The 15000-nt window shown below is 42.1% G+C and overlaps 1 protein-coding gene across 1 annotated transcript in view; it reads right to left on the reverse strand.

Annotated features, from left to right (window-relative positions):
• Positions 1–2195: 2195 nt before the first annotated feature.
• The window catches only part of LOC138977945 (NXPE family member 3-like), a 49403-nt gene continuing 36598 nt past the window's right edge, over positions 2196–15000 (reverse strand). The window contains exons 6-7 of the mRNA XM_070350553.1: positions 9627–9907; positions 2196–6971 (exon numbers count right to left, since the gene is read on the reverse strand). Of these exons, the coding sequence (XP_070206654.1) occupies positions 6468–6971; positions 9627–9907 (785 nt within the window). The 3' untranslated portion in view covers positions 2196–6467. The remainder of the gene's footprint in view (positions 6972–9626; positions 9908–15000) is intronic.

A 15000-nucleotide genomic window follows, 5' to 3' on the forward strand; every position in this document is an offset into this window, starting at 1 on the left:
CCCCGCCTCATCCATTCATGGCCTACAACGAGTCCAGAACGCTGCTGCCAGGCTGACGTTGAGGAAGACGAAGCGAGACCACATCACCCCCCTACTTCGCTCCTTGCACTGGCTCCCTGTCAACACCCGAATCTCCTACAAACTGTCCACTCTGGTCTACAAGTGTCTCAACGACTCTGCTCCCGAGTACCTTCAATCCTCCCTGGACCTGTACACCCAGCCCTCCGACCGTCCCCTTCGTTCTGCTGCTGACCCACTCCGCCTTCACATCCCTCGCTCGAAACTCGCATCTGCTGGTCAGCGTGCATTTCCCTCCGCGGGCCCCTCCGTCTGGAACTCCCTGCCGCTTGAGCTTCGCCAGAGCCCCTCTCTTGACGCGTTCAAGAGTAGATTGAAGACTCAGTTCTTCCCGTAACTGGCTGTCACTTTCATGTTCGAAGTGATGTGTTGTGCCCCAAAAGACATTCTTGTGCTGTGCTCTGTGAGAGGTGTTTTCTTTGTGCTTAATATTATTTTGTTTGGACCTAGCTATTGATGTGTACATTGTTGTTAAACAGTTGTTTGTTGTATGTTTATCAGGGTTTGCTAGTGTGTGATAGGGTTCGTGTCCGTCTGTAGATGTTAGTTTCTTTGTTAGTCCTGTGTTGACAACTCTTTGACAAGCGCTTAGAACTGTACCCACGGAATACGCGCTATATAAGCTTCCTATTGATTGATTGATTGAGTTACTTCCCTTCTTAATTTCCCTTTCGATAGTTCCCAGCATTCTTAGCGAAGGCCCCTTTTTGTTTTTGGGAGAAGACCAGCTGCTGATGTAAAGTTGTTTTTGGGCTTAGAAGTCTAACTCCATGATGAGTGGAAGGGTTTTATTTGGCAGGGTTGTTTTTAAGAACCTAAGTAACATATATTCCTATGTTTGGTTTATTTTTTTTATTTTTTTTTAGCAAGAAATATGTATAATCATGACCGGTCGCTGTGAAACTAATTTACGCCATATACCGAGTATACTGAGTATACCGGTCATTGCCAGGCTGAGTATACCGGTCATTGCCAGGCTGAGCATGCTTACCGGAAAGGTATACCGGTCATAGCCAGGCTGAGTATACCGGTCATTGCCAGGCTGAGTATACCGGTCATTGCCAGGCTGAGCATGCTTACCGGAATGGTATACCGGTCATTGCCAGGCTGAGTATACCGGCCATTGCCAGGCTGAGTATACCGGTCATTGCCAGGCTGAGTATACCGGTCATTGCCAGGCTGAGTATACCGGTCATTGCCAGGCTGAGCATGCTTACCGGAATGGTATACCGGTCATTGCCAGGCTGAGTGAGTATACCGGTCATTGCCAGGCTGAGTATACCGGTCATTGCCAGGCTGAGCATGCTTACCGGAGTGGTATACCGGTCATTGCCAGGCTGAGTATACCGGTCATTGCCAGGCTGAGCATGCTTACCGGAGTGGTATATCGGTCATTGCCAGGCTGAGTATACCGGTCATTGCCAGGCTGAGTATACCATTTCAGTATTCAAGGGCCGAGGCGCACGAGAAAGTGACCACCCCCAACGAGAGCCAGCCGCAGAGCCGGATTGGTTGAAATCACACACACACTTCAGTTTCAACCAATCCGACCCCGCGGTTGGCTTCCGTTGGGGTGGTCACTTTCTCATGCCCCTCAGCCCGGGTGTTAGGTTGTCATTCCATTTTTATTGGGGTGGTTTCACACAGTTTATTGGGGTGGTTTCACACAGTTTATTGGCAGGCCTTATAAGTATTTATCACAAATAAGCGAACAAGGTTATGGCACATTCACTGAAACAAACTCCGGACAAGGTTATAGCACAACCATCAGCAATATACCCAGGGAATTGGCGCAAAAGATAACATTTCAATAACACAATCTAAGGAACATCCCGCATACAATTAAGAACGTTTAACAACAAAAATAAGGAAGAAAACGTGGTATTCTCCAGACCTGGCTACCATTGCTATTTTGTGACATGCATTTTCAGGCCTTTAAATGATTATGGTGTTTAGTGGCACCTAGAATTTATTATGTTTGCTTTTAATTAATACTAAAGTTAGATTAACAACACAGACAATCAACATTAGTGTAACCGAGTGCCAAATGTAACCGTGTGCCAAATATACTTTACCCTTTCTCACCGAGCTCAAACACTCAAAGCAACTGACACAAGTTAAATTACCCGGTTCTTTATTTCCATAAGATGATGAGGGGAAAATGTGGGAAAGCGGGGGTTTACTTTCAAATACAAAACTTCCAATGTATTACTCTAGAACTAAACAACCCAAAAACAACACTCTAAATCCTTTACTCTAAAGCTATGCTCTAGATTCCCACTCTAAAACTATACTTTAAAACAACACTTTAAATCCTCCCTCCAAACTACACTCCAAAACCCTACTCTAAAGCCTCACTCTCAACTTTAATCCAAAAAAATCACACAAAAAACTCTAATCTAAAACAAACGAAATCTAAAAAAACAACCTAAAAACATGCAATTCTTAAAAAAAACCAATCTAACAAAACCTAATGAAAGCCTCGTCTCCTGAATCTAACGAAACCTAACTAAATCTAACTACACCCTTCTACCAAAACCCCGTCTACGAAAACCCGTCTACGAAAACTAACTAAATCTAACTACACCCTCACTACCAAAACCCCGTCTACAAAGACCTAACTGAACCCTACTAAAAAACCTGAACTAAAACCCCATCTACGAAAACTAACTGAATCTAACTACACCCTCACTACCAAAACCCCGTCTACAAAAACCCGTCTACAAAATCCTAACTGAACCCTAACTGAACCCAACTAAAAAACCTGAACTAAAACCCCATCTACGAAAACTAACCGTGAATCTAACTACACCCCTCTACCGAACCCCGTCGCACATTCCGCCATTCTGTAAATCACAGAATGCACGTCATAGTTAGTTAGTTAGTTACCTGTTGCTTTTCGGGTCCAGCGGACCATAATAGGCCAAATCAGGACCCCAATGCACGTCATAAGCATACATAAACAACTCAACAATTTCAACTACCACAAACTAAATCCTTTAACAACAGCAAAACACATCATTCCTTCCAAATAGCATGCCTAAAATACCGTTTTCTCAAGCACTCAAACGGTTTTCTAAAGCATTCAATAAACAAAAGTTTTCCCGAACATTCAACTCACAAAACAATCTACTTGAACATTCAAATAAATCCTCCCACAAGCAGCATACTCTTCTTCTCACTGCTTACTCATTTACAGAAAGAAAAATGTGTTAACCTACCAGCAAAGAAATCTTCACATCCCGAAAGGATTTCAGCCCGTGACAAACATGTCACACAGCGGCGTCAAGAAAACACACCGCACAAGGTGTACGTTGTCTCCACTCCAAGATTCCAAGCAAAAAGAACGCCTCAGCGGCCCACCACATCCCGCGTGCCCACGTCACAAGGTTAAATTCAACCCAAAGGGGTGTCGGGTACCTTTACTTTCTTTCTTTCTTTAGTCAGGGTCCCCACTGGTTTTTAGAAACAAAATTCCATGACTTTTCCATGACTTTCCATGAGCCTCAATAACATTTTCCATGACTAGATCCACAGGTCGCCATTTCCGAACACGCAAACTTTTTACGTCTTGTCACTGCCAGTTTTGACACTGGCTTGCTTTGCACTGAATTTGAGTCAGTTTCTACGCAGTGTCTCTTCGACAAGCAAGTCAAGCATTTGCTACGCAGTCAGATTATTGGTAATGTTTGCTGGTCCTGTCATTTCACTAAACTGGACCAGCCACTGTTTGTATCCATCTGCACTTTCGTAAATTCCGTTTCGTAACCGTCACTGTGACTTGACGAACTGTCATTTTTTTTCACTGCGATACACAGTTCATTGTGAAGATCTTCCTCGGTAATTCGTTCCAATTCCGCATACTTTTTGTTGTCAAGAAACAACTCAAAAGAAAGTTTCAAACTCATCATCCTCCATCTTGCTTGTCGAAGCGCTAAAGTACTTTATCGATGCAAAAACAAATGCAGAAAACTTCGACGAAACCGACTCAAATACTAGATGTTCTAGACACATGGACCCAGATTCTTGACGAAGGCGGAACGGTTGATGCTGTGTACATGGATTTCAAGAAAGCCTTTGATAGCGTGCCACACAGACGCCTTGTCCTGAAGACTGAAGCACACGGTATCGGCGGAAGGATCCTGGCCTGGATTGCGGACTTTCTGAGCGAAAGACGACAGTGTGTGGTCGTGAATGGAGTTCAGTCATCAGAGGCCGAAGTGACGAGTGGTATCCCCCAGGGAAGTGTTTTAGGACCCATGCTATTCGTACTTTACATCAACGATCTGCCGAACGTTGTCGCCAACTATGTCCGGATCTTCGCTGATGACACTAAGGTCTACACCAGAAGTGACGTTGAGGGAGCCCCACAAACCCTGCAGAAAGACTTGGATAGCCTCCAGGACTGGTCCCAACAGTGGCTGATGAATTTTCACCCGGAGAAATGTCATGTCCTGAAGCTGGGAAATAAGAGGTCAGAAGCTATCTACTACATGACAGGGACGGACGCGTCAGGTGAAGCTCGCAGTATTGCACTAGAGGAGAGCGATTTCGAGAAGGACCTGGGGGTCTATGTGGACAACAACCTGAGCTTCAACAAGCATGTCGCCCTTTCAGCAGCAAAAGCCAACAGAGTCATGGGGGTCATCAGGCGTTCCTTCGACTACCTCACAGTAGAAGTTTTCCTGCAGCTCTACAAGTTACTTGTCCGTCCTATTCTCGAATATGGCCACGCAGTCTGGCAGCCGCAAACCAAGACACTTTGTCAGGAGGTGGAGCGCGTGCAACGAAGGGCAACCAAGCTTATAAGCTCGCTGAAAGACAAACCCTACAGTGAACGGCTGGCCACTTTGAAGCTACCTTGTCTAGAGCATCGTCGCAAGAGGGGGGACATGATTGAAGTCTACAAGTACCTTCATGGTTTCTACAAGACAGAGCGGCCACAGTTCTCTTTCTTCGCTGGTAGAGACACCCGAGGCAGTACCCTGAAGCTAAGCAAGCCCCGCTACAGACTCAATGTCCGAGGCAACTTCTTCAGCGAGAGAGTTGTGAACACGTGGAATAGCCTGCCAGACCAGGTCGTGACTGCACCATCTGTGAATGCCTTTAAGGCCAGGTTGGACGCCCACTGGAAAGATCTCCCCTCTGTGTTTGATCCTGAGTGCTACTAGTAACTAGCTAGTAACTAGGCTGATCCCACCATGCATGCCAAAGTTGCTAAGGTTACTACGAAAACGACCACAGAAAGATGAACAGGCCTAACTGGCCTCAAACATCTAACAAGTACAAGTACAAGTACAAGTACAAATGCAGCGCAGACGACACGACGAGATAACGGAAGGAAGTGAGCCCCGCTTTGGCTCAAGTGCCGTTAAAAATACCGTTATTCTCGTATGCAAATACGAACGAGAAGTTGGTCATACGAACAAGCCTTGTGCTTGTGAAAATCGCCGCTGGCGTGCTAAAGGTTAATTTTTCTTTCTTTCTTATTTTTGTTAAATTGCATGACTTTCCATGACTTGAATTGAAATTCCATGACTTTCCAGGCCTGGAAAATTAAAAATCAAATTCCATGACTTTCCAGGTTTTCCATGACCTGTACGAACCCTGTTCAGTTGGTGTCCAACGTCGCCTTCAACTATTCAAGGTTACATCGCGGCGGAGGAAAAAAAGGAGATGGGACAAAGCCACTTGTCAATTGTTTCTTGTTCACAAAAAAAACTAATCAAAAATTTGCTCCAGGGGCTTGTACCAAAAAGCGATCATTTTACCTATGCAAATTTAAGAATCGGCTCTTCCGCTAGGCCATTTCACTACCGAAAAAACACAGTCTCGGAAACCTTAGTGGATCCCCGATAGTACAGGTTTGAATCCTCGATAGCATAGAGGTACCACGAGTTCAAACGGATGCACACAAGTGCATGTGCACCGTAACTGTCGTCGGTCACAAGTTCACATCAGCATAATATACCTTTTAAATTTTGTATATATATCCATGTCGCAATTTTTGGTTTCCATGTATTTGAAATATATTTTAAAATGCTTGTGATGTACAGAACGCAGACACTCTAAATGTGCAAGTACTTCTATGCAGGCCCAGGATATATTTGTAACCAGTATTTATCAATGAAATCAATCTCAGTTAAACTGAGAAATAGCACCCGCGTAAGTTAGTTCCACTGTCCCCCACACAGCTCTGGAGAATAACCCATTTGAAGTTGTGATGATTGTACTTGAGGAAAAAAATCATCAGCAAAGACAAAAATAAATTGAGACTTATGCCGTCACACGAGGCACTATATCGCACAAAAATTACTCACAGAAATACCCAACAGCGTATACGATTGAGCAATGGTCTGATTCGTTACACCTACAGCAATCCGCCGGTACTATAGCTCGCAGAAATAACCCAACATGGCTTTAATCATCTGTAACACAATAGGGTGGGGAGGGTGTGACGTCATGTTCTCCATGGCAATCGACAGATCCCACAGATCTAAAAACCACACCCTGTCATACAAGCCACGAAACTCTTCCCTCCAGATCGCCGTGTAGGCCGGCCCGAAGTTGTCTCCGAAGTGAGCGTGGTGTTGCTTCCCTTGGTAAATTACATGAGGGCCCCGGATGATGATTTTCACATCCGGGTGTTTCTGCAAAACTTCCTCAATAGATTTGCGTGCGTACTGAACCCGCAAGCGGTACGTGTGCACCGAGTAGAATGAATTGTGGACGTAGTAGTGAACGACGACGACGTTGTTGGTGCGGTTCTGGTGATGCAGCAGCTGGATGGCTTGCGGCAGAGACATAGTGTGCAGCAGCTTCCCAGAGTGAGTGCCCACGTTGAAGGGCTTGGAGTGGGGCGCATAGATCATGGTGCTGTTGATTTCAGGTATCTGTTCGTTACACAAACAACAAAGTAGATCATGGTGCATCTGAACATTACAACAAACAACAAAGTAGATCATTGTGCATCTGATCATTACAACAAACAACAAAGTAGATCATGGTGCATCTGATCATTACAACAAACAACAAAGTAGATCATTGTGCATCTGATCATTACAACAAACAACAAAGTAGATCATTGTGCATCTGATCATTACAACAAACAACAAAGTAGATCATTGTGCATCTGATCATTACAACAAACAACAAAGTAGATCATTGTGCATCTGATCATTACAACAAACAACAAAGTAGATCATTGTGCATCTGATCATTACAACAAACAACAAAGTAGATCATGGTGCATCTGAACATTACAACAAACAACAAAGTAGATCATTGTGCATCTGATCATTACAACAAACAACAAAGTAGATCATTGTGCATCTGATCATTACAACAAACAACAAAGTAGATCATGGTGCATCTGAACATTACAACAAACAACAAAGTAGATCATTGTGCATCTGAACATTACAACAAACAGCAAAGTAGATCATTGTGCATCTGTTCATTACAACAAACAACAAAGTAGATCATTGTGCATCTGATCATTACAACACACAACAAAGTAGATCATTGTGCATCTGATCATAACAACACACAACAAAGTAGATCATTGTGCATCTGAACATTACAACAAACAACAAAGTAGATCATTGTGCATCTGATCATAACAACACACAACAAAGTAGATCATTGTGCATCTGATCATTACAACACACAACAAAGTAGATCATTGTGCATCTGATCATTACAACACACAACAAAGTAGATCATTGTGCATCTGAACATTACAACACACAACAAAGTAGATCATTGTGTATCTGTTCATTACAGCAAACAACACAGTGGATCATTGTGCATCTGAACATTACAACAAATAACAAAGTAGATCATTGTGCATCTGATCATTACAACACACAACAAAGTAGATCATGGTGCATCTGATCATAACAACAAAGTAGATCATGGTGCATCTGATCATTACAACAAACAACAAAGTAGATCATTGTGCATCTGATCATAACAACAAAGTAGATCATTGTGCATCTGATCATAACAACAAAGTAGATCATTGTGCATCTGATCATTACAACACACAACAAAGTAGATCATTGTGCATCTGATCATTACAACAAACAACAAAGTAGATCATGGTGCATCTGATCATTACAACAAACAACACAGTGGATCATTGTGCTGTTCAGTTCAGACATCTGTTCATTACATGTACAACAAACAACAAAGTAGATCATTGTGCTGTTCAGTTCAGACATCTGTTCATTACATGTACAACAAACAACACAGTGGATCATTGTGCTGTTCAGTTCAGACATCTGTTCATTACATGTACAACAAACAACAAAGTAGATCATTGTGCTGTTCAGTTCAGACATCTGTTCATTACATGTACAACAAACAACACAGTAGATCATTGTGCTGTTCAGTTCAGACATCTGTTCATTACATGTACAACAAACAACACAGTAGATCATTGTGCTGTTCATTTCAGACATCTGTTCATTACATGTACAACAAACAACACAGTAGATCATTGTGCTGTTCATTTCAGACATCTGTTCATTACATGTACAGCAAACAACACAGTGGATCATTGTGCTGTTCAGTTCAGACATCTGTTCATTACATGTACAGCAAACAACACAGTGGATCATTGTGCTGTTCAGTTCAGACATCTGTTCATTACATGTACAACAAACAACACAGTAGATCATTGTTCTGTTCATTTCAGACATCTGTTCATTACATGTACAACAAACAACACAGTAGATCATTGTGCTGTTCATTTCAGACATCTGTTCATTACATGTACAACAAACAACACAGTAGATCATTGTGCTGTTCAGTTCAGACATCTGTTCATTACATGTACAACAAACAACACAGTAGATCATTGTGCTGTTCATTTCAGACATCTGTTCATTACATGTACAACAAACAACACAGTGGATCATTGTGCTGTTCATTTCAGACATCTGTTCATTACATGTACAACAAACAACACAGTAGATCATTGTGCTGTTCATTTCAGACATCTGTTCATTACATGTACAACAAACAACACAGTAGATCATTGTGCTGTTCATTTCAGACATCTGTTCATTACATGTACAACAAACAACACAGTAGATCATTGTGCTGTTCATTTCAGACATCTGTTCTTACATGTACAACAAACAACACAGTAGATCATTGTGCTGTTCAGTTCAGACATCTGTTCAGATGTTCAAGAGAGAAAGCGCAAACGCTTACTGGACACACGACAACAGACTGTGTAGCTTTATAAAGATCAAGGGTTCACTTGAACTAACCATATAAACTTGACTACAAGAGAGAACGAGCAAAAGCTGTGAAGATTTGTCACACTCAGACCGCCAAAGAAAAAGAGCAAAAGCTTACAGGACACACGCTAACAGACTGTGTAGCATTGTCCCACTCAGAGGATTAGAGAGAAAGAGCAAATGCCTACCGGACTGAACACAATAACGGATTGTGTAGCTTTATCACAGATGAAGGATTCATTTGAACTGACCATATAAACTTGACTTGACCACAAGAGAGTAAGAGCACCAGCTTACCGGACACACGATGACGGCCTGTGCGGGCTTGTCACACTGCACGCGTTGCACGAGCAACTTGAGCTCGTTGGCAAACAGGCCCTGGTTTGAGTCCCCCACGAGCAGCAGCCCGGTGTCGGCCAGGCAGCGACGGACGTGATCCGCCGTCAGGTCAGGGAGGGAGCAAGTGGTAGGGCGCCAAGCCCCGCCCTGCACCCAGCCCCGGGGGGAGGGGCTTGACCATGATTCGAGGCGTGGCCGTGACCAGCACGGAGGGAGGGGCGGAGGGAGTGGCTTTGTCGCTGAACACACAGATAAGATAAGATAAGATAAGATAAGACAGGGTAAGACAAGATAGGATAAGACAAATGAAAATATAATATAGATGGGATATATGTAAAAAACAAAATACGATAAATAATATTAGATTATTAGAAAAGACAGATGAGACACAAGATAACAATAACAATAACAATAACAGCACTTTATTGTCCATTAAAATATTACATAAAAATGGAAATTTTTCTTCGGCACACCCTGCCTGCCTGTAAACGATTATAACAACAATTGTATAGGACGACACACATAAAACATAAAACATAAAAGGGATACAATCAAATATGATATTTCACTATGTGAATTTACCCTCTCATATCACAGGAGTTGGGTTTCACAGCAGAGTAATCACATTACAAATATTTCACACACACCTTCACATGTACACATTGTTTGTTTTTTCCCAGCCGACCAGCCTCTACGTGATGCGAGAAGAATTTAAAATGGTGACTGCAGAAGGCAGGAATGACTTTTTAAACTGGTTTTTGCGTGCCAAAGGGACCTTGTGCGCGCCTTCGTGAGCGAGGCTGGTACTACATAATTTATTGTTCATACGAAATGACAAACACAGGTTACAAGCGATAACGCGCAAAAGTACTGGTTTATTTGTTTTACATCTGATATTAGATATCAGTAAGTAGAGGTTACATGCCGAGTCTCAGTGATTATCAAAAATAATGGTCGAAGTTAGCGGATCATGAAAAATGCGAGCTTTAGCGAGCTTTTTCATGACCGCGAACTGAGACCATTATTTTTGATAATCACTGAGACGAGGTGTGTAACCTCTTTATTCCTCCTTTCTTCAGTTATTCAAAGAAAAGAGGAGTTTTTTTGCGAAAGTTTGATCGAATCCTATTCTCTCAACCAGTCAACCTGCGCAGGCGATCGATTAATGCGCGGTTGTATAGTTCCGTGCAAATCATTCCATTCTGTTAACACTTCTTGTCAGTTTTCCTATTTTAGGCTAAAATCAAGTACACAGATATGCTGTTATTCTGCTGTGGCGGCAAAGGCAGATATTGTGTGTTCTGTATATGTTTTGGTATCGCTTAGGGTAATGTTTTTTCGTCAAATGGGACTAGCAGACGAACTTTTGCACCCGTGTTCCAACGTTAAAAACTGTATGAAGTTCAGTTTTCCGGGGAAAATAGTGTATGAAACCCCTTTATGTTGTTTAAATTGATGAGATGTGTGCATTTGGTTGCGTGTGATCTGTTTATTAAATGAAATATTGTTGAAAACTGACCGTCGGATTGCAGTCTGTTGTCGAAGGAACTGAGTGAAAAGAAGGGGAACTACTCTTGTCGCTAGATAAAGTATGAGTTACTTGCCTTGGGAAATTGCTTGTGATGAACGGCTTGAGCCACGGCAGATGAGATTCAGAAAACAACCGAACTCATGGATTTTATATGGAGATTCATGTGTTCAGGCCTGTAGTTGTTAATTTAAATGCGGTATGTTTGTATTGTTTGCTCCAGAGATGTATACTTCGTACATTAGAGCGTTCTGAACTTTTCAGTCGCAAAAAGTAGTACCGAAACAGAACAACCTCTCAACCCATTGCACTATCGAGGATTCAGGCTGTTGCTGGGTCGTTATTTGTTTGGTTGCTGGGTCATTATCGAAAAATAACTACCCCTACAAGTTTACAGAGGTAAAGAAGCAGAGGGGGGAATAATGCATTATATATAGTTACAGTACTACGTATTGCGGTAAAAAACTAAACAGAAAGAAAAAGAGAAAAGAAAACAAATTATTAGACATGGCAAAAGTATCAAATGCATTAACAAGACACAAGAAGTAAAAACAAGAAAAATAATCACAAGACAGGCGAAGACAAACAGACAAGAAAGTTACAAATACCAAACACTCGTTGGTTAGTCCTTCAACAACAATAAAAAAATTACGTTCCGTACGTTCAACAATACCATAAGCACTAAGAATACTCAAGAAACTTAGCATACATACGTTTAAATCCGAAATGGCTACTTTTAGAAAAATACAAAATGTTGACTCATCAGGCCAGGAATACAAAGCAAACTGTCATACCAAAAAAGTCTAACGACAACGTTCCTGCGTTAATCAAAGTCACAAACAAGATGTTTACTCATCCACTTTCCCTCAATAACGTTACAAGAAATAAGCCCGTTTACAAAACGATCACCACAGACCGCAAGCTCTTTTACCTAAATTCTTTTAACGAGTAAGGCTGAAAAAGTCGGAGAAAACGTTTCACTTCGAACTTTGTTAACCACAGAAAACACAAGTTATCATTATAAACATTAGCGACTTTCTAGCGTCTACAAATCATTGCTGTACGTTCACAACACTAGAACAGTTGAACACACAATAAAGAAACACTACAACAAGTCAGACTTCCAACTCACGTTATACGTAAACAACTCACAAAGTCATTACAAAATGGCGACCAAAACACAACACAAACAAGTAACAACAAAATTACCTTATGCGCTGTGTGGGTTGACCAGCAGTACCAAAAACGTGTTGCCTCTCAAACGAAGGGCACAAAACGATTCACACTTGAGAAACAACTGTCTCCAAGAACATTACGTTGACGTTAAAACATAACAAGAAACACTCCGTTGGTTCACTTGCTAACCTTCATACGTTTACAGATCAAAACCAAACACTTCCTAAAACCCTCAGATCGACTGACGAGACAGGAGTCAAGCAGTGGTATTTATGGAAACAAAAACCTAACATGGAATAGTTATTCAAAAGTCAAAGGTCACCGGATTGACCAACCAACAACATTCCTAAGACAAAATCGGGTGAAACTACTATTTTACAACCAATCAGTAACCGATCACGCACTCCGTGCATGCTCAAAACTTAAAACGGTATATTTACAGAAAGACTAAGGAACTAGCTGACATCACAAAACTAAAAACACGTGAGTCACACGCATTCTAAAACCCACAACGCAGATTCGCAGGGCTCACCCCAAAATCAAGACACGGAAAAAAGCACGTGAATCTCACGGTGTTCTAAAACTAAACGACGCAGTTTGTGACGCTCCGACCAAAACCAGGTCACAACAACTGAACAAGGAGCACGTGAATCTCACGTAAAAATATTAACGCTCCACAAAACGGGTCACAACAAGGTGCCACAATAAAAAACACGGTTTACTTCTTTTTACATCGTGCAATGGCTTGAGCAAACGTAATTACAACAAAAAGTAGGTGAATGCATGCCACATCGGCATGCACAGACCTTATAACGTTTACCTGAAGGGAGAATTTCGAAACAGGGATTGAGAGGATGGATCGGATCACGGACAATTTTGAGAGCTTTCCGCTTAATGGCAGCTTCGTAGAGACTGGTCAGCTGTCGTTGGGGTTGCCCAACAAGCTTGCTAGCCGTCGCAACAATGCGGTGGAGTTTAGCTTTGTTTTTAACATTTGTGGTACCATACCATGTCACAATGTTAAAAGTCAGTATGCTTTCAATCAAACTGCGATACACAAGTTCCATAACACTTTGATTGACATTAAAATATTTAAGCTTCCTGAGAAGAAAAAGTCGCTGCTGAGCTTTCTTATAAACAGCATGAACATGATCACTAAAAGTCAGCTTATTGTCAATTGAAACCCCAAGATATTTGAAGGTTTCCACAAGTTCAACTTCCTTGTCGCTTATTCTCACTTTTTGGGGACCACAATTATCACTCTTTCCTCCAAAAATCATTTCTTTTGTTTTGCCTACATTCAACTGCAAGAAACTGGACTTGAACCATTCATTCAGAAGATCAACTTGGGTAAAATACTTTGACAAAGTTTCGTCGTCCTTCAGACGCCCATGTCGTCTGCATATTTAATGAGGGCTAGAACTGGATCATTTAAAAGCATTTTGTTTGTGTAAATGGAAAAAAGGACAGGAGAGAGAACACAACCTTGTGGGGCCCCGGTGTTTAAAACAACTTCGTCTGAAAGCACAGAATGACCAAACAAACGGTTGCTGATCCAGAAAATCAAATTATTGTTCACATCTAACTGGACTAACCTCTGGATAAGTATATGGGGCTGAATCGTATTAAAGGCTGATGAAAAATCCATAAAAAGAACTCTAACCGTGTTCCCTGCTGTATCTAAATGGCTGACAATCATGTTGATAAGCGTGAGTGTAGCATCTTCGACGCCTCTCTTTGCTCTATATGCGAACTGAAGGGGGTCCATGCGATCTGCCACAGACTCAGTGAGCTTGTTACAAACAAGCCTCTCCATACATTTCGCTACAACAGAAGTCAGTGCCACAGGGCGAAAATCATTTAGTTCTTTTGCGTTTGGTTTCTTGGGTACAGGTGTTATAGTGGAAGCTTTCCAGGAACGAGGCATAAAATGTACATCGAGAAAGAGCTGAAACAGCTGATATTATTTAGCCTTATGTTACTCCTGTCACAAGTAATTCTGCCTTATGTTACTCCTGTCACAAGTAATTCTGCCTTATGTTACTCCTGTCACAAGTAATTCTGCCTTATGTTACTCCTGTCACAAGTAATTCTGCCTTTATTCAGGCTCTCTTATGTTACTCCTGTCACAAATAATTCTGCCTTTATTCAGGCTCTCTTCGGTGTCGGAATAGCCCCTTGTGCACACATACGCACGATTAAGCTCCTAAAGTCACAGCGAAAGTCCCAGGCCTGGGAACACACGAATCCACACATGCAAGGTATACCAAATACCAAAATATAAAGCACCTATGCCCCACCCGCCCAACGGCCCCCAAAGTGACCATTCCCTGACCCAAGACGGACCAGCCAGGTCCCTAGCCAACTCCAGGTCATCTCTAGTCGCCGGCAGCAAACTATCGGCATTCACTAACCCCCCCCCTCCCCTTGTTTTTATCTTTTTATTATTATTATTTGTTTTCTTTTGTATTTCCTATTTGTATACAAAGCCGGGTTTTCCCGTCACATGCCCCTAATGGCTTCGCAGTGAGAGCATCAAACTTCAATTTCTCTGGAGGCAAAGTAAGTTGAGCACCTGTGGCTCGCTGCCGCTACGGTTGTACGTGTGATGACAGAACACCGTCTGCT

The sequence above is a fragment of the Littorina saxatilis genome, linkage group LG10, assembly GCF_037325665.1.
Source record: "Littorina saxatilis isolate snail1 linkage group LG10, US_GU_Lsax_2.0, whole genome shotgun sequence".
In the NCBI taxonomy this organism is placed as follows: Eukaryota; Metazoa; Mollusca; class Gastropoda; order Littorinimorpha; family Littorinidae; genus Littorina; species Littorina saxatilis.